Source organism: Corvus moneduloides, chromosome 4 (assembly GCF_009650955.1).
Source record: "Corvus moneduloides isolate bCorMon1 chromosome 4, bCorMon1.pri, whole genome shotgun sequence".
NCBI classification, from domain to species: Eukaryota; Metazoa; Chordata; class Aves; order Passeriformes; family Corvidae; genus Corvus; species Corvus moneduloides.
The window spans coordinates 18,005,074-18,025,476 of NC_045479.1; the positions used below are offsets into that span (position 1 = coordinate 18,005,074).

At 38.4% G+C, this 20,403-nt stretch overlaps 1 protein-coding gene across 3 annotated transcripts in view; it reads left to right on the forward strand.

Annotated features, from left to right (window-relative positions):
- The window catches only part of IPO8 (importin 8), a 46,333-nt gene extending 26,375 nt beyond the window's left edge, over positions 1 to 19,958 (forward strand). The window contains exons 17-26 of one of the 3 annotated variants that reach the window (XM_032105948.1): positions 428 to 494; positions 1,164 to 1,289; positions 1,758 to 1,855; positions 2,869 to 2,964; positions 4,376 to 4,596; positions 10,364 to 10,569; positions 11,865 to 12,098; positions 12,771 to 12,887; positions 12,985 to 13,045; positions 13,581 to 19,958. In XM_032105948.1, coding sequence (XP_031961839.1) covers positions 428 to 494; positions 1,164 to 1,289; positions 1,758 to 1,855; positions 2,869 to 2,964; positions 4,376 to 4,596; positions 10,364 to 10,569; positions 11,865 to 12,098; positions 12,771 to 12,887; positions 12,985 to 13,007 — 1,188 coding nt within the window. In that variant the 3' untranslated portion in view covers positions 13,008 to 13,045; positions 13,581 to 19,958. Of the gene's footprint in view, positions 1 to 427; positions 495 to 1,163; positions 1,290 to 1,757; positions 1,856 to 2,868; positions 2,965 to 4,375; positions 4,597 to 10,363; positions 10,624 to 11,864; positions 12,099 to 12,770; positions 12,888 to 12,984; positions 13,046 to 13,580 lie in introns of those variants that run through there. The other 2 variants (XM_032105947.1, XM_032105949.1) reach the window with 2 other exon arrangements.
- Positions 19,959 to 20,403: the final 445 nt, after the last annotated feature.

Below are 20,403 nucleotides of genomic sequence, written 5' to 3' on the forward strand. Positions count from 1 at the left end.
CTTGATAAATGCTTCATTGGAATGTGCTGGTTTTGGCTGGGGTAGCGTTAATTTTCCTCACAGTGGCTAGTTGTATTACAGCATGTTAAAGTATAATTTAAGAAGAAATATTTTGCATAAGGCTAGTTTTTTTACAGTGGTGACCCATATCTATAGTTTACCCAGCAATTTCTTGGATAGAATGCCTAGGAATTGGTCTCCCAGTTGTGGTGCAATGTATGTCTACATATCACATATTCAGGGTAAAGAGGTTCTTTCGGCATCAGGGAGACCTTATTTCATAATTTTGCAATTGTTAATGCAGCATTTAAAAATGATAAAAGCCTTTTTCATTTGGAGAACTTCTCAGACTGAATTAGTCAAATACATTTATTTGATTGCTGTAGTTCTAATTTTTTTAATAAGGTGCTTTATGTTTTTATTTCAGATCACTCAACAGCTCGAGAGCATTTGTTTACAGATCATTGGCCTTGTTTTACAGAAACACGTTATCGGTATGTTTTAGAGATAATTTTTAGAAAAAAAAAAAAAGAATAATTTTTGGTGTAAATAAATTATTACTATCTTCCAGAACAGAATTTTATCTTTTTGTGTGTTTCTTTAAAGAAAGAAAGTTCCTGCTTTACCATTGTAATTTGTTTCTCCTGATCTACTCTTGTACATTAGTCAGATTGGCTATTGTGTTTTGGAGGTCAAAAGCAGAAGATGGTGTTCTGATTATAATTCTAGCTAATTGTGTTAAAGGACAATGTCTACAATTACATTAGTCTCTTATGGACATGGTCTGCAATTACATTACTGCTTTGTCAGTATGCTGCACTAAAAGTTACAGTTTTGTGATAAGGCCTTTCAGAAAAAACAATGGCTGAGAAAATAATATATTTTTCAGTAAATCAGTTAGAAGCATCGTCTTTAATGTGCTGCTGATGTATCTTTTTGGTGTGTATTTATAGTGGAAAACTATGCATATCATTGTAACTATAGCCAACATAAGGCCTGTCTGAGTCTTTTACCATTTGTTTTATTTTTCTATGTATGATTTAGTTTCTAATTGTTGTCTTCTAGTTGTTCTATGACTCAGGACTCGGTTTCAGATTTCAAGGTATTTGCAAGTTAAATTTACTTTGTGAAGCACCCTGCTTCAAATTGTTTGTCTTTTGCAGAGTTTTATGAAGAAATTCTGTCCTTGGCCTTCAGCTTAACATGCCAGATGATTTCACCCCAGATGTGGCAGCTTTTAGGTGTTCTGTACGAGGTTTTCCAGCAGGATTGCTTTGAATACTTCGCAGGTATGATCGCTTCTGTTCTATTGATGTTTTCACTCTTTGAGAATTCATCTCTAAAACCCATCCTAACAAGGGTCACTTCCATTTAATGTCTTGGTTTCAAGTGATCGTGTATTTGAGTCATGCCCTGAACGTCTGTTTAGTGTGGGAGTGTAACAGGAGATATTTAAGTAGGAGAAGCATGTTCAAATCTGTCAGTGTGAGTAGGGGTCCTGAACTCAAAGAAAGCTGAATATTCAAAATTAATATGAAACTAAAAATTGATTAATTAAAATTTACTCTAGTTCCTCTTCCTAGAATGCACCCTGCATAGTGCATTTTATGAACAATTCTTCCAGAAAAGACTTTTGCAGAGTTTGAATTTCCAGCCATATTCAAGAATCTAAACTAATGAATTCTCCTTTAGGACTACATCCTCTCTGCTTAGCACTTTTTGTAACTGTTTTCTCTTTTGCTCTCCCTGTTCTGCAGATATGATGCCTCTCTTGCATAATTATGTGACCATTGACACTGATACTTTACTGTCTAACCCAAAGCATTTAGAAATCATTTACTCTATGTGTAAAAAGGTAAGCCTTCTGATTCTTACTGTTGTGCTTATCACTTGTACATAACAATTAGAGTTGCTGAGTGACCTGAACATGCCAGGTGGTGGCCAGGCATTTCAGAACTAAGTGAATTTTGGTCTTGACTCAGTTCTGAGCACACACAGCACCTTCACACTTTTTAAGCGACATGCTTTAAAAAAAATACATGCAAAAATCTGTGTGGGAGAAAGTTGCTGTTCATCTTGACTCTCTTCTATGGAGAGCTATTTTGGTAGGTAGGGAATTAATGAAGCCTGATTTCCTTGGGTTACGTATCTTGCAGTTGGACTCTCTGGTTGTCAGCTAAGGTGCAGACTCATTTGAAGTTCTTCCTACATTTATCTTGTTTCTCTTTTTTGCTGAGTCTCTCATGTATAATAAAGTATGAGATCATTCTGTAGTCCTCCTCTGATTTGGGGCATTAGAGAGTGCTAGGCATCTAGCTACCTGCTTATTTTTAAGAAACTTAGAGTATTTGAATGTGAAAATTTTGCTTCTTTGTGAGGTTTGATTGACAGTGGCCACAGGGTTGAAATGTACTGAGATGAAGCACTCAGTTTCATATGTATGTGCCTACACACAGAATAATTGCATACATCTTGTTCTTAATCAGAAACTAGCCTAGACATAGCATTCACTTCACCAGGCTGTTAATCTGCCAGTGCCTATTAGAATTGAAGTGAAAAAATGGAAACACAATGTGGAAAACATCAGTAATTCTTACAAGTGACATTTCTTTCTAAAAAAGGGAAAGTGAGGGCATACAAAGAATATAACATACTTTAAGAACTACAGCAGTTTCTTCTATTTCTTAAAATTCACTGTTAGCCACTTGTTTATGTCCTGTAGAGGTGAATTATGTGTCCCAGAAAATTTAGCATGAATACGTATGTATATGCCGTGTAGAGATTTTTGGATGTATGCAGGTACAGGAGCATTTGCTTTCAGTGTTGTTGGTGGCTACTGATAAATCAAATTGTCATTCTGGTTGTTAGGTACTGACAGGAGATGCAGGAGAAGATGCAGAGTGCCATGCAGCCAAACTCCTAGAAGTGATTGTTCTTCAGTGCAAAGGACGGGGTATTGACCAGGTGATACAAATTGAACAGGTTTTCTCTTTTATTGCTTTCTAATGATCCATGATTCCTGAGAGAAACAGCTGGAATTAGAGAATTTGAGAGAAATATAAAGTGGGGAGAAAGACAGAAAGAAGTAAATGAGCTCAGGAGAGTTTGTAAGGTTGGAGTTTTTTGGTTTTGAGACAAGATATTAATGGGCATGACTACAAAATGGATATAGACTGAATTATAAGGATATAGTATGTTGTGCAAGATTGTCCTTTTTTGCTTTCTCTTAACAGAATTTCCCTTTTGATGCAAAACACAGAGTTAAAACTATTGTGGCTGAGAGGTTAACTGTACATATCCAACTACTGTTGTTTCTCCAAGCTACAGGAACTTGGAATGGTTTCAGTACTTAGTGCATTTGGAAATGCAGATTTTTTAGCATGACTGGATTGTGATTGCAGGGAGAAACATAATCACAATTTTCCAGAGTTTCTTAGAACACCTTTTTAGAAAGTAGTCTTTTTCCTATAAAGGGCCAAGTTCTGGGTAATGAGCCTAAATTACCTTGACATATCATGTTTGATGTTGCCACAGTGCAGTCCATGGATATCAGTGATAAATTTTCAGGTAATTTTCACTGAAACCGATACAACTTTACTAGTGTAAATCTGAAGTAATTGAAGATAAAAATGCTCCCTGAAAGATGTTATTTTTAATGGAAATCTGGAAGAGTTTAAAGTGAATTCAATGCATTTGCATTGAAAATAAGCGTGTGGTGGAAGGCTTAATTGAGCCGTACAACTCTGTGAATTAAAATGGTTGCACACTGAACTGAAACTCATAAACCAAAACTTTCCTAGTGCTTCCCAAATTTTTGTAAAGTATAAATCTGCACATTGAAATATATACATGTTTAGAAGATGTTCATATCATTGTTTAGAAATTTGTGCATACTTGCTTTTATCAGAACAAACTCATTTTAAACTTTTTTAAGAAATTTAACATCACTTTACATATATTAGGAAAAACTTCTTATGTTACGGATTTAGATAATTCAATTTCTAATGCCTGTTAGTTTTGAAATTGTTTGGTATCTTTCTTTAAAGATGAAAATGTCTGAGTTTCTTTCTGAAGCTTGTATGCATGCTAGAACAAGTTTCACCAAGTGGCCCCAAATATTCTGTGCTCGGAATAACATCGCAATTTTTAGCTCAGAGAAGAGCTGTTTTGGGGAACATTTATAAATGTGTGATTGGAGGCTAGAAAGGGAATAGAATGTGTTCCTAGGTTCTATAGCTGAACTCCAGATAACTCAGGACATAATTCTGATAAAAGTAGTATAAAATTTTGTGTGATCTAGCAACATGTCTAATGATTATTTTCTTTTTTTTTTTTTCCTTCCCTTTTCTTTTTTTCTCATTTCTCTTATGCCCAGTGTATTCCCCTCTTTGTGGAGGCTGTTCTGGAGCGCTTGACTCGAGGAGTTAAAACAAGTGAGCTTCGTACCATGTGTCTTCAAGTTGCCATAGCTGCACTCTACTACAATCCTGACCTACTTTTGCACACCTTGGAGAACATCAGATTTCCACACAATCCTGAGCCCATCACTGCACAGTTCATAAACCAGTGGATGAATGACACAGATTGTTTTTTTGGGCAAGTATTGAAGTTTTTTTTTTTTTTTTACAATATTAGGAATTGATCAGCAAGTTTTCAACAGCATGTTAACTTTTTATCTGAGATACTGTATACTGTACTTTCTGTTCTGTATTTTGTAAGTTACTTTTAACTGCTCTATTTAATTTAAAAAGGCATTACTCTTTCCAGTGAATCCCACACTCTGATTTTAAATGGCTCTTCACAATCAACTTGCATATTTATCATTGTGCCATTGACTGCTTAGCATACTGCTGAACTTAAACGTCACTGTGACCTCCCTTGAATGTGTGTGTGCTGCACTGGTGTGCACTCAGGCAGGAGCTGAACATTTGTAAAGTTAATGAAGGGGAACAAAGCCTGTCATCACCTAGCAAAGCATGCACTTGATGCTGAGCAGAGGTGAAGGCCAGTGCTTGCCTCTCAGCTGAGATGTGGTGTCTAACTGTGAGATTCAAATCCACTTAAAGGCAAAGCAGACAGTCAGATGTAGTTAACAGCTACCTCTCACCTTCCTGCTTGAGTTTTGTTTTGTTACTGAAGGCTGACATGTGCCTGCAGGTGTACGGACAGGCTTAGACCGTGTCTTCCTGAAGTTGCTTCTTCCACACCTTGTGGTTATATTATTGTTAATTACTAAATTATTTGTGTATCTATCAGCTTTAGGAAAGACCAAGACATTTTGGGATTTACACGTACCAATTTTCTTTTATGGCCGAAGCAAAGTTCTTGAGCTTCATCTCTTTGTGCTTTCATTTTTTTCTACTACATATCACATGCTGAATGCATACAGAGATGGTAGGGAAGAAGATATTCCCTACAGGTGGTAAACTGAAAGAGATTTATAGCCTAAAACAGTTTATCCTGGAGCATTCAGTGAGAAACTAGTCAGATTCAGAGAGGAAAAATGTTGAGGGTCTGACTAGGCCCCAATCTCAAATAGTACTGTGAGCTACAGCTTAATTTTCAGTTCTTCTGTGTTGCTTTTCAGAAAGCATCAGCTAAAGAAACTACTGCTCAAATAAACTCGTATTTAGATCTGAGACAAAGGCTGACAAAGGCTGTGAAAATGAAAATTAAACACGTGATTGTCATGCCCGTCATTCTGCCCAGACTGCACTTGAATGGCAGCAGAGGATCAAAAATCTCTCTTTGATCTGCTGCTGCCAGCAGTGAAATAATTATCTGTAATATTGCTTAAATCTAAAAGTCATTCTTCCTTCTGTGCTGTCTCCTCACTTCGTGGCTTGCAGGTGTAGGGTAGGGCTTTTGCTGTAGTACTGCTGGTGAGGCGCTGTGATGTGCTGCAAGGGACTTCCTCCTTTTCCTTCAGGAGAGCACTGCTTCTAGAAGGCCATTTGTTTTCTTAAGAGTATTAAAGGAGCCCCATATTCAGAGGCCTAACTGAACAGGAAAAGACAGAAATGCAAAAAAAATCTGGCGTTCTTGAAACCCTTTCTTGGGTCCACGCCTGCCGAGTTCATGTCTTCATCAGAGAGCAGTGGGCACCCTTATTTGTACAGTCCTTTTTCTCATCAGCTGCCATTTGCTGCTTTGGTTTACATTTAGATTAATTTCCATTAAGAGGCAGTTTTAGGCCCAAATTCAAATCATTTGGTTAACTCACAGATCCTGGAGAAATTGGACAAGATCAAAGTAGATCCACCTCCAGATGTGAAGGACCAGGTGAATCTTGCTGTCATTTCTTGGTCAGCCATGCAGGAAATCTGGGACTTGGTAGTAACAGTGGCTGTTCAAGATGCTTTGTCCACATAAATCTTACACTCTTATGTGTGAACACCCCATCCCTGGAAGTGTTCAAGGCCAGTCTGGATGGGGTTTTGAGCAACCTGGTCTAGTGGAAGGTGTCCCTGCCCATGGCAGACTGGTTGGAACTAGATGACCTTTAGTTTAGGGTCCCTTCCAACCCAAACGATTCTATGATTCTATTTCTTTCTTCTGTTCCTGTGAAGTCTTAGTCCCCATAGATCCTGCTCTGCCAGCTGTAGGGTTATGCATGGCTGCGCATGCTCAGGCTGGAGCCAATGGTGTTTGCCAGCAGAGTGCAGTATTTCTGGAGCAGCACATGAGATGGAATCCATGGGAAAAACGGATGGGAAAAGCAGTTATGGTAAGATCAGTAGCTGTTCTTCCATGTTATTAAAACCATGGAAACTATTGAAAAAGTGTTACAAAGTTGGTATATTAAAAATTAGCCAGGCAAGGAGAACTCAGAACTCCTTGTAAGACTGTGCATAAATTCAGTATGTCATGGTGGATATCACGTCTGTGGTTTTGTGCTCATAGTGCCCATATGCTACAGGATATTGTATTTATTTCTAAATGTTTTCTACAATAACTTCACACTCGAAAGCCTTTTGCAGAAACATTTGTTCCTTACCTCTTTCTACCTTTTTCCTAACAGCTGAGGTTTGGGTGAAGCTTCTGCATGACTTACGCTTATTCTCATACTAAAAATTCTTCTGTGGTAACTAGGGTGAAAGGAAAATCTAACTTGCTTCAAAAAACCCCTCAGTAAGTGATTTTGGGTTTTTTGAAGCTGCATAGGGTTATATATTTGATAGCAGTTTAAATAGTTAAAAATCCTAGATTTCTCAGAGTTCTATATAAAAATCCCAGTCTTATGTTGGTTCCAACTTTGCAGCTAGAAGGAAATGGCTAATTATTTGTAGTTTGTCCAGGAACTAGATTGATGTAATAGAAAGAAACTTGATTCTCGCATAAAGGAGCACAGCAAACCAGTAAAAAGAGCAGCTTAGCAATTTTTCTCTGAAACACTTTCAGCTTGGTTTAAAATCCAAAGATTTTAAAATCCTTTGTGCTGTATTAGAAGAAAGTGGCTTAGCAAGAAGAGGTCCTGCAGGTTCTGAAGACCACACACAGCTTGTTAAAAATAGACTTGGCTTGGAGTTGTGCGTTGCAGTGCTGTGTGTTGTGTGTTTAACACTCCAGGCTTGATAAACCATTGAGGAATAAGCAGAGTCCCTGATTGTTAGGGAGGGCTATTGTGTGCTTCTGAGCAAATAAGTACAGATCTCAAAGCACAAATTACTGAGGAGAATCATATCCAGGCTCCCTTGAGCAGATGGAAGGATGCTGAAATAATGAGCCTTTTGATAGCAATGGAATGGTCCTGAAGCCATTCTTTGCTATTATGAAAATATATAAAACTCTATTTGGCTTGTTCAGTCCTGTGGGTCCTTAATACAACCGGGGCATAGTAGAATACTGAACTTCAGGTAGGGCAGATGCTTTTCCTGCTGTTTGTCTCTGCTGGCAGGTGAAAGAAAAGGCTCCTTCTGGCTCAGGTTCACTAAAGATGGCTCAATGCCTCAATTTCTGCTGTCCTGCAGGGCCTTCTAATAACATGCATATTCTGAAGACGTGTTCATTCTTGCAACTTCTCTATTTAGCAGCTTTACAGTGGAGCATGACAAATATGCTGTGGGTTTTGGTCATTTGGGCTGCTTCCCAATGTTGACTCCCTTTCAAACAGCAGGGCTTCATTCTTGTACTTTGATTTGCTGTCCCAAAAAGATAATTTAATATGAAGCTAAGCCATTAATTACTAAGATTTTTTTACCTTTTACTGTTGCATTTTGCAATTGGCATTGTACAATGGCAGCTTTTTCAAATGTATGATAAAAAATAGTGCAAAGAGTTGTTAGCTACTCTGTGCAGGTGGCTGAAATTGCTTCTTTGTACATTTGGGTCTTGAAGAAATTTCATGGCTTCCCAGTGTCAAGATGCAGGATTGAAGTCTTGTGCATAGATTACAGAGCTTTGGTCGCACTTGGATGACAGTGCTGGCAAAAAGAGGAAGTAGAGATTTTTCCTTTTGCTCTTGCACTAAGGACAACTCTCCAAATAACAGCTATGCTTCGTTTATAGGTAGCAGTATCTTTAGCTTGGCTTTTAGTCTGCAAAGTGTCAGCATGAGAGCAAATGGTTTGTTTTCAACATGCAGGAGTTAAGTCATTTCAGCTAAGAGGAGTAAGGGATTTATGTTGGGGTTTTTTTTATGAAAGCAGACTCTGTTCCTCTATCTCAGTCTCCCTGGCTGGTTTGTGTGCCCTCTTCTGTCTCCCATTCCACAGGTAAAGAAAGGATTATGGTTACAGGACACTCTTCACCTGATTGCACTTTGGTGCATTTTTCAACACATGTAACGAAGCAGCCAAACCCAGTGTGACAGTGTGTCATTTGATATGCTGCTTGACTTTGTTTTTCTTGGAAGGTCTGCTGTGATCATAATGTTCTGCGTAGTCATATATAATTTATTTTTGTTGTCAACTACTCTTTGAGAATGAATCACTTCAGTAAATCCTCACAGGACTAACAATGTGGGAGGTGTCATAAAATCCCTCTAGATCTCTAACCTTGTTTAAACACAAGTAAAGTTTAGAAAGCTGCAATACAGGATCACTTGTGTTACTTAAAGGATATAATAGTTCAGTAGCATGTTATATAGGAACTTTGGTTATGAAATGCTAAGCACTTCAAAATTATATTTCTGTAGCGGTTTTTGAAATGGTGGATTGAGCTGATTGTCCCCCTGTTAGTTTTATTGCAGTCTGTGGTGCCCATCTTATTTAATCTCTCTCAACTTGTATTCTCTTCATTCCAAAGTAAAACTGATTCACTAATGGAAGTATACCAAGAGTTTGGAGGATGGCCACTTTCTGCCAGCTCTGGAGGTTTGCTTGGTTTCTCTAGGTCTTGCTGGCACTACTTGTCCTGCAGAAGGCTTGCACAGGAGCCATCAGCGTAAAAATGGAGTAGTTCAAACAAAAAAAGCTCCTCTCCAGCCCATAATGGCAGAATACTGTATTGTTAGCCCCAGGTTGAATACTTCTGATGTTTCCAGTAAAGGAGAACCAGAAGAGTATCTGCAGAGGCAGTTAGAGACTTTTTCCGTCTTGTTTGCAGAAACTTCTCTTTCTGGAAGTGAAAATCAATTCTTGTGTTTAAGAGCATAGATTCTTTCCCAGTTTCCTGACTATGATCACATAAAAATCTTTCTGCTACTAATTTAATGAATTTCTTTCCCTTCAATTATCTGTAGTTTGTTTTACTGGAGGTCTCCTCATTTGCAAGTTCCCACTTTGAGTATACTGCCAGTTATTCTTGATAAGGTGGAACTATTTCCCTGCTTTCTCTGGAGTTAGCAATGTGTCTCAAGTTAACATTAGAAATTGTATATTGAAATATGTATAAGACAGCCATTCTGATGGACTTCTAGTAATTTAATTTCAGCTATCCCTGGGGCATTCCATAAATACACCCTGCGATTCAATGCGTTCCTGCTTATCATTGCTCTTCACTAATAGTTTTTGCCAATTTCCGTCCCTGAAACAGTACTGCTATCAAAGCCAAGGCAAATTAATTTTCCATCCTATTTAATAATGATAATGTATGTCAAATGATTTATTAAAGACAAGATATTCTACATAATTATTAAACAGTATTTATTTAGCATTACAAATTTTGCATTTGGTAATCAGAAAAAGTTGCTTCAGGAATTTGACCAGTGCTTGAAAGATGTTTAATTGTTATGGGATGAGAACTTTCCAGTGGGAACTTGCATTCAGAAGAAAATAGTTTGTGTAGGATCTTTGAACATAGACTTTGAACATAGCATCTGAGACATTGTCTTCTGCCATGTCAAGCACCAGGATGTTAGTGTTCTCTATACATCCTTGCAGTGAAAATCTGATTTTTGTCTAACAATTGTGTCTTGTTTCAGACTCCATGACAGAAAGATGTGTATAATAGGACTGAGCATCCTAATGGAATTGCAGAACCGACCACCTGCAGTGGATGCTGTGGCTGCCCAGATTGTTCCTTCAATCCTCCTCCTCTTCTTGGGCTTAAAACAAGTTTGCGCCTCACGAGAGCTCACAGAACATGAGGATCATGCTAAAGATGAAAAACACTTTGCAGAAGATAATGGTAAAATCTCCCCTTTTCACATTGTGGATTTTGTCTGGAATTAATTTAAAGGGGGTAAGAAATTGCAGTTCATTTTTAAGACTCATTAGTCTGCTGAAATAACTCGGCTTACTGGGTGCTTGAAATACCATCTTTGGTATTGAGTTGATTTTTCCTCCCAAAGCGTAATCAAAATGTTTCAAGGTGTAACAGCTAACATTTTGTGAAAGGGTCTGTTGGTTTAAGAGTAACTTGCAGGTCCACTCTTCTGGGTTGTAAATATTCTTCTCACATCGGAAGCAGGAATTTGCCAGGACTCCACTAGGTATATTCTTACTTCCTAGAAAGAAGCTGTTCCTACTACCCAACTGTTTGAAAGATCTTTTTCATTGAATTTTTGAAGGAGATCCTGACAGGTCTTCTTTGTCCAAATGGAATGTTGTTTGCAAAGTGGGGTTTGAGACAGCTGAGGTTCCTTGAGCACACAGGCCTCTAACCTCTGTGTCTGCCAGAAGAGAAAAAGCATCAAAGAATGCCTTACAGAGGGAATCATGGGGAGGGAATTATGCACAGCATTGCAGGCAAATCTGTTTGACAAGGAGTTGGAGATAGATGTTTAGAGGTGTGAAAATTAATTGGATGTAAGCAGATTATGTAGTCCACTTGAATTTCACACAATGGAATTACAGAATTCTTCTCAATACATAGGAATACAGTATGGAAACAGCACAAATTTTCAAATCTCTGTCCTGTGATTCAGTCCCTGCTTGCTGCATCTATAGTCATTTAGAATTGCACATTGTAGTTGCATTTAATTCAGGGAGTCATAGTTTCATAAGCAGAATGGAAGGTAACGCCAACTTAATGTGTTGGTTTGAGTTGTTCAAATAAGGGAACACTGAAGAGTAGAAGGCAGACAGTTGGTGTACAGATGGATTTCTCATGGTTTTATGTACATTTGTGAATTCCACGCAAGTCTCTGTTTGTAATTTAAAAAGCAGAGTGCTGTTCCACTTCATGGGAGACATTTCCTTAAAATTTTTGGACCCTATAATTGCACAATGACTGCATAAATGAAAGAAGGAAAAGATGGCAGTTTCACATTCCTCAGGTCTGCGTAGAAACAAAAGTTTAACTGATCTTGAATGTAGGAAATGTTTTAAAAGCTTCATTTTTCCAAGGCTTCAAAGATTTTGGGGAAAGCGTGTCCCTTTTCCAGCCAAATCCTAAATTTACTAATTGTTTTTAATTCATAAGTCATTGTTTTCTTACAGTTTTTAAACTTTGTTTTGCAAAACATATCAATGCTTTTGCAGAAGAGATACCGAGCGATGAGGATGAGACAAATGAGGTGAGCCAGGCAATGCAAGAGAACCACGGTGGAGGAGGAGGTGACAGTGCTGGAGGTGGAGAGGAAGAGGATGATGATGATGATGATGATGACTGGGATGAAGATGCATTGGAAGAGACTGCTCTTGAAGGGTTCAGCACACCTCTTGACCTTGAAAATGGTGTTGATGAATACCAGTTTTTTACACAAGCACTTCTAAGTATGTGTTTGCTGGTTGGCGGAATGATATAACATAGTGAAATTGGAGATGTTTATGGTCATCACTGGGAAAAACCCTTTTCTTTGTTACAAGTAATAGTTTAGATTACTGAAACTGGTAAATGTGATCTTGCTTTCTAATGTTAGTCCTAAGATTTTTTGGCTTACAAGTGCTGCAAAAAACAAATTGGTAGCAAATACAGCCAGAGATTAATTCTCTTCATGTTCTCCCTCAGAATTTTTCAATCACAGCCTAAATAAGTGGGGCTTGGTCACTAGAGGGACTCCTATATAGAGAAATATTTGTCACCTTCTAGATGTTAATGCAGAAATTATTTTCTCCCTTTCCTGTTTGACTAATCCTGTTGCTTTTAGTTTTCATATGAGTTTTAAACGAGAAGATTCAATTCACATTGTCCATGAATAGTGGCCACACAGTTCACTTTCTGTTTCAGAAAGCAGAGGATGCAGTTAAGTTCCTGAAAATGGATTGCCTCTGTTAACAGAGTGGGAATTCTGTGTGATGAAAACCGACAGGAATACTGATCATGTTTTGCAGTGCAGATTCTGTTTTAAAAAACCAACCAGAATATTCATATGTTTCATTTTGTTACTCTGAAATGAACTTGCGTGTAAACTCATGATCACTTTTCCTCCACTGCCGCTCTGACAGCGGTGCAGAGCCGGGACGCAGCCTGGTACCATTCCCTGACCGCGCCGTTGAGTGAGGATCAGAAGAAGCAGCTGCAGGAGATTTACACATTAGCAGAGCACCGGAGAACTGCTGCAGGTGAGTCACTTCCCTGGGCCCGTTCCAGCTGTTGCAGAGATGTTGGAAATGCTTCTAATCTGTAACAACCACCTCTGTGCTAATTGACGTTTTCTAGGAAGCGTGAGCAGGATATCATGATTACATTATTCCTTGCCTGGAAGTGTGTGTTATTCAGAGTAAGTTTACTGTTGTTTCTAATTAATTGCCTTCTCATTGACTTGTGCTGCTGTTAGAACAGGGTATGAACTAGTTTTACACAATCTGACATCTGAAATGAAGAACAAATTAAGGCAATATCTACCTGTCAGCCAGGTATTTGATGAGGATTACTATCAATTATTATGTGTTTAACAGCTTTGTAACTTTTTAACCACTCACATTGCCTTTGCAGTCAGTGTGAGATTTTAGGTGTATAGAAAACTTGCATCATGGAAAAAAAATTCAGATTTAGTCAAAAAGAATGCAGAACAGTGTGGCATAGACTGATTCTGTAAAGGATCAGTTTTTCAACTCTGTTGCAGATGTGTGCACACTTAATGCCTTTAGAGAAAATCTGATTGTAATTTATTCCTGTCATTGCATTTAGGGAATGAAATTTTGGCTCAGGTGGGGGTTTTTTCCATAACTTTGCATTCTTAGCTGAGCTGTATTGTCTCTGACAAAGGTGTTCACTAGAGACTATTTTTCATATCCTTTTTCTTTGAATTCTAGAGACTAAGACAGTAGAACAACAAAGTGGCTACACATTTGACAACAAAGGACTGATCACAGCATTTAACTTTGCTGGAAGTACTCCCGGTGGCAACTGAAGGATTGGCTACAAAGGTCAATGGGAAGGGTCTCATCATTACATTTTCTTGAAATCATCGTGACTTCTGAGTGATAGGGGAGGGTAATTTAATGCTGCTGAAGGTTTTCTGGAAAATAGCAGCGTGCTTCCCCCACCAGAATGTTCTTTCTAACCAGCTACTGTAATGTACAAATTCTTGTGGTGTTTTTATAATTTGATGGACTGAAAGGAGATGTTTGTCCTCAAGGAACCTGAATGACCGGGAGGGGCCAGGCTGCATCTAATTGAGTTGCACTTCTCAGGTTTTTGCTGTGCAGAATTGATAGATTCATATGGATAACAGTGCCTTCTGTTGTACATGGATTGCCTGAACAAATGGATTTTGGAGTGCATTATAATTTTTTAAGTGTAAGGACATTTCTTGATACACTGTAAGCCTTGGTTCCATGTTTTCCAATCACCTGCTTTTTACTGCTCGGTTTAATTGTTTGTTGGTTGCATACAAATTGCTGGATTCAAAATATTATCACACCTTCCCTATTTGGTGCAGACCAAATCTGTAGAAGAAGGTGTCTGTTGGAGTTGCAAAGCATACAAAGAGTCTTAACAAAATGGCAGATTTTCCCTTGATGCAGTAGTCTTAACTTATTTCTCTTAGTCATGAATTCAACTCACTTGAGTTACAATGGCTTGCCTGGCAGGTGGCTACCCTAAATCTACATCAATATTAGCTCCTGCCTGGACAAGTGGTGTGGCCCTCTCACATAGATGTTCTACATGACAACTTATTTCTACTATTATTGATGAATATTGGATTATACATGGGATAATCTCTTCTGGTTTTATTCATTCATTACCATTCCAGTGGTAGTACTGAATAATGTGGTACAAAATACTTGCAATATTTTATTTATTTTGATAGAATGAACAGCTTCAAACTTACTTCTTATTGTTACACTCTGTGATTATATTTCTGGTCTGCATTGCAGTTGGTTATTCTTGCTCCATGCTGAAATTTATTTATCTGACAGACTTTTTTTCCTAAATTTTGGAGACTGGTTCCACCAGTGGAGGTTTAGACTAGATATTAGGAAAAATTTCCTCATGGGAGTGGTGGTCACACATTGTGACAGGTTGCCCAGAGAAGTGGGAAGAATCAACATCCCTGGAAGTGTTTAAACAACACGTGGACGTGGCACTTAGGGACAGGGTTTAGAAGTGAACACTGGGTTAACAGTTTTACTTGATGATCTTAGAGGTCTTTTCCAACCTAAAGAGTTCTATAGAACAAGGTGTTTGTGGGTAAGTTCATTTAGAGAGGAAGTGATAGCAGAGCTAATTTGAATAGGTGCCCCTCCTTTAGGTCTATTGGGATGGCAGTGGTGTAGCACAAAGCAGTAGGGGTGCTTTAGAATGTGAACTTTGGATTGGAGATAAAATGTTTAGACCAGATTTTGTCTCTATGTGTTAATTTCTTTATGATTTAAAAATATTTATCAAGCAATTTTAAACACATACTGATAATCTGTTTCTTTACAGCAGGGTCCCAAATAAAAAGTCAAAGCCTTTTCCATACACCATCAAATTTTCCATAACTACAGTAAATTACAGACTGCTGGCCCTGTGCAGTGCTGAAGCTTTCATTTGTCATTCTTGTTGAGTCTGATAAATCTGAAGCACTCTCTGCCTTGGCTTGTGGAAAAAGCCAGAGGATCTCAGCATGTTCCTTTGGGAATTTTCCTAGCCTGGCAGCTGTGGGGCAGAAGGTTCCCTACGCTTTCCTGTTTCCTGCACCTTTGTGTCAGACTCTATGGCTGTTCTGTGCTGCTGCTTCCTTTTTCTTTTTTTTGCCCTCCTCTCCCCAGCAGCTGCAGAACAAAGTTGGCCTGGTTCATGAAGGTTTTTCACTGATGCTACTTAGTCAATAGCAGCAGTGAAAATGTCTTGCTTTTAGGCCTGTTCCACATGCAGAAAACTGTGAGAATTCCAGGGTCTGTATTTCCAAAAGGGAACAATCTGCTGACCTGCACTGGACAGGCTCTTTAAAGGTAAAGCAGCAAGAGGGCCAGGATATCCTTTATTTTGAATGTCAGATTATGAAAATTACAGGTCACTTTTGCTAATTTAGGCCTTGGGGTGTATTGACTGAGACACTAAGTAGGAAAGCATTACATCCAGTTTTTTGGGGAGTTTATCAGAAACCACAGAAGTTTTGAAATCATTCACAAATATAAGGAATGGCTTCTGGAAGTTAAGGGCATTGATGACTTCTCTCCTACCTGTCTATTGCAGTTAGGTATTAGGCAGGTAAACAGTTTAAGCCCTTTATTATTTTATTAAAAGAAACAAAATTGTCAAGTTGGGTTTCTTTCAAAGCCCATTTGCCTTCTCTACACTGGCCTGCAGAGTAGAAGATGGATTTATTTTTCTTCTGCTAATGATGTTGCTTGCACAGTCACTGGCTATTATTTAGGAGTTGATGTGTTCAAGGTAAAATCTGCTTTTGCATAGCATTATCTTGGTGTCACTCAGCTGAACTATGGCTGCTCCCTAGTTCTGCTTCTTGTATACTTTTCAAATCAACTGCCAAGAAAATTTCAGCCAGATGTTTTGTACAAGAGTTTAATCAGCAGCGTGGAGTCGGGAATCTTTGTTGTCTATTTTGCAGTGGGGTCAGAGATGTCTGAGGGAATGGCATGTAAAAAGGTTAAATGCCTTTCTCTTCCCAGAAGATTCATGAGCAAATGTTTCTCCTGGCAAAAGCAAATGTTAATTATTTTATTCCTTTTTTTTTGAAAAGGGTTTTCATCCAAAATGATTTATTGGGCTCTAGCCTCCACTTTAACATGTGGTTCTCTTTTAACATGATAAATACCCATTTGTACATGATCATAAATAGGTAATGGATTTTAGGTGTTTCTTTCTGAGCTGTGTCCGGCTTTGTACTACATTAAAGGGAGAGTAACACAAATATGCATTTACTGTCTCACTTTGAAGCCAAGGTAATCATGGAATATCAGATACCAGCACTGCCAACCAAGCACGATGTATTTGCCATTGGAAGGACAGAGAATCGTGAATATATTGCAAAATAAGACAAAGGCTGATAACTGGTGACTTATGTTGCCCTGAGCCCATATTCCCAAAGTGTAAGGATGATCCATATGGGCCCCACAGTGGCTTTACATACGAAATTGATGTTATGGGGGTTATAATCATAGCAACTGTGAACTTACATAAGCTGCTTTTCCAGATAAAATTAACTGATCCTGGGCATTGAACTGCATATGCTGTTTTGTCACTTGTGAAAGGAAAGAATTGCCACATGTTTTGGCTGCCTCTTTTTGCTCTCTCTAGTTAAGCATTGAAGTACATGGCTTTCATTACAAAGCAGAATCTTTAATCACAATGGCCAGCTCCTGGAAGAGTGCAGAATATCAAGCTGAGGAGAAGGTTAAAAAACCCCAAACCTCAACAATCACTCAAAACCTACATGTGCACAGTCTGACTGAAATAAATCTGCTTTGGGAGTATAAGTCAAAATATGTAAAGAATGCTACACAAAATGATATTGTGAGATTCTTTGCTTTAGGGAGAAAGGGTGCCTGTGGGGTGTCAGGGAGCCATGAAATGCTATGCTTTAGGATATGTCCTTTGCCTGTGAAGTCCTGGGAGTCTGTGGCTCTAGATTCCATCGTACATTGTAGAGGAGAGATGGTAGGACAGTAGAGGATGTTTTTTTTCTTATTACAAAGCCACAGTCTATCTTGAGACTTTAGTGAGCCAAAGGAATTGTAGACAACATGAATGATTAACTGTCCTGTTTCCAGAATACTTTTCTGTCTTTCTCTTCCTTCCATTTCTTCTTTTGTCAGCCATAGTGTTATTGGATATTTCAGGGAGTTTTCAAAATACCTGAAAAGGTAAACCTTAAACAATTTTTATAAAATCTCTTTTTCTTGAAGCAATGCAATTTATCAGTTGCATTTCTCTGTGTAGAACAGTCTCTCATTGGACATACACAGATGATACAGAACTTCAAAAGCCCCTCACATGTGCCTGTGGCTCGATGAGCCTCTTTGTGATTTACTCCTTAATATGGGCACTTTGAAATCCCCACACCTTGTACTGAAATTTGCCCAAAGGATAGGCAAAAATGCACTATGTAATGAAGTACCCAGTCCTCATTTTGAGATATGCCCCAGTCTGTCGTTAATATTTGGCAGTCTGGTGGTCAGTTCCTCAAGGATCTCTGTCTCTGATTGAGGACGTTCTTCAAGTCCAAGAGACTGTCTCTGCAGGTGGATGGAGAATCAATTTTCCCTCACTGCAGGAAAGTATACAGCAGGCATGAATTTCTTGATCTTAGGAGTGAAAATACCATTCTTTTCTCTAGGATATCAGATTTTACCCCAGCTGGGTGTGATACAGTAGAGATGCATGTTCCCATTGTTTTTAAGGAAGCCAGACACTATTCCAGATACTAGGAAGTCTCAGCATAAAACCGTATCGTAAAGAGGATATATGAACAGATCAAGCTACTTGGTGCTTTGGACACTTCTTCCACTGCTACTACTTTTGTAAAACCAGTCAGGGAAAACCAGTGTAAAATGAAAGAAAATTAAAACAGTGCTTGGGCACTAGACAGGCAGAAACTTTTCTGGCCTGTGAATCCAATTCCTATACTCACTGCAAATACACTCAGATACTCCTCAAATATGATACGCATCATCTGTATGGATGTCAGTACCGAGACTCTGACAGCCGTTAATGAGAGGTGAAGACTTAATGTGATTTTTCTCTGGCAGAAATCAGATGCATCCCTTTAAAAAGTCTGTAAACTGCTTGTCCTGGCTGATATGCAATCACCAACATGAGAGCTCAGTGGGATTAGAATATTTCTTAAAGATTATCAGCATATCTCCTAAAGGGCTACTGAAAGTGCTCTTTGTCTGGGGAGGTGGCAGATGAACTACTCTTGCACTTGATATGATTGAGATCTGCAGCATTCCCAGTGTTGCCTAGATCTTCTAGAGAAGCATCCAAGAACTTTGTCCCATGCCTTCCTTTGGAAGAGAATGTGCTTGGGCAGCCCCAAATTTGGTGCCATGCTTTGAACTTGAGATCAGAAAACGATTTTGAGTACAACTTGTTCATAACAGAAAAATGAGGTGGAAGTGTATATTAATGCTAGAATTCTCTTTGTAGGCTGTATAGAGATTCACAATTTAAGTGCTTGGCTGTGTTCATGGTGGAATAAGAGGTGAACTTTCAGATACATGCATTTCTCCAATGTGAATACAACAATGTCAGCTGCAGGATTCACCTGAGAGTGTGTTGGTCAGGGGCTGCCTGCTGGACCATCTGGATTATGTTACATGAAATGAAATGCAAAAACTGTGAAACTACTTGGTAGTTAAAGCTGTTGAGCAACAAAAATTTTCTTGAAATGAGATTTTAATATTATTCTCAGGTATGTTTTAATTTTCATGTTTCGTGCCCTTATACAAAATGCAAAATTACTGCATAACTTCGAGGCCTGTTCCTTTTTCACTGAACTGTTTACCACTGAAAGTGTTGATCCAAGAATTGTTCCTCGTTTCTGGGTATTTTCAATGTGTTTGTTAGTGAAGTTTCACATACCCATCTTTCACCATTTTTCATGCACAGAGATCTTGGAAATGAACTTAACAAAAGGAAGAACGGTGTTTTGAAAAGAGAAGACTATGCATAAGCAGGTTATTTTTAGAAACCAGAAGAACTATGGCCTCTGAAGAAAATACAAAACAATAAATACTTAGACAAAAGTGCATGAGGTAAAGAAATTAATGTAAGACAATATAAGCAAGACACGTTCTTTGATCACAGCTGTAATGTTTATTTTTTATTTTTCATTGCCAAACAATGTGTGACACTTGCTTTTGATTGCATGTGCTGTTGGAATAACGCCTAACTTAAATCACATGAAATGTTTTGGGGGCTCAAAAAGAGACCAAAGAGACCATGCACATTTCTTTTGATATTAAAAGCAAAGAGATGAGCCCATGACTGCTGTGACTGGAGGGAGCCTGCTATGTGCTACATTAGCAGATTGAATTGCAGGATCATCACCTTTGTAAAAAGCCTGAAATACTAAACTGTGGGTTGGCTTTGAGAGTAAGAATTGACAAATGCAAAGCATGCATTGATGTCAAGAAGAACCTCTTCCTAGCTTAAAGAATTCTGTACAGTGTTCTCTTAAGCTGTGCTGAATTTGCTTTAAAAACAGTAATAAATCTTACTGCTTAGGTCGAATGTTACATCTGTTGTGCATTTATATGGAAAGAATAATATTTCTTAAAAAAATGTAACATGCCACCTACCAAGGAGCCAAATCTCATTTTATAGCTGCTTTTCATACAGCCATAAAACTTTTTTGCAAGAAACCCGAGAATTAATTTTAAACAAATGTGTGTGTTATCCAGAGTTAATGTATGCATTTGTGTAGCAGTGTGTTTGTTAATCCCTGACTCATGAAATCAACTGTTCACTTACACACGTTGGCTGTGAAAGAACATAACTGATGGTTGAGGCAAAACACCCAAACACAGTTCTCAACATCGATAGTCATCTGCACCAAAGCTTGGGCCAGTCTTCTGTGCATGGAATTCATAAAGAAGATACTTTTACCAGGCCTCCCCAGGACAAGAAATGAATCCAGCTGGAGCTGTAAGCCTGGTGTTTGTATCAGTGGAGTATTTCTCT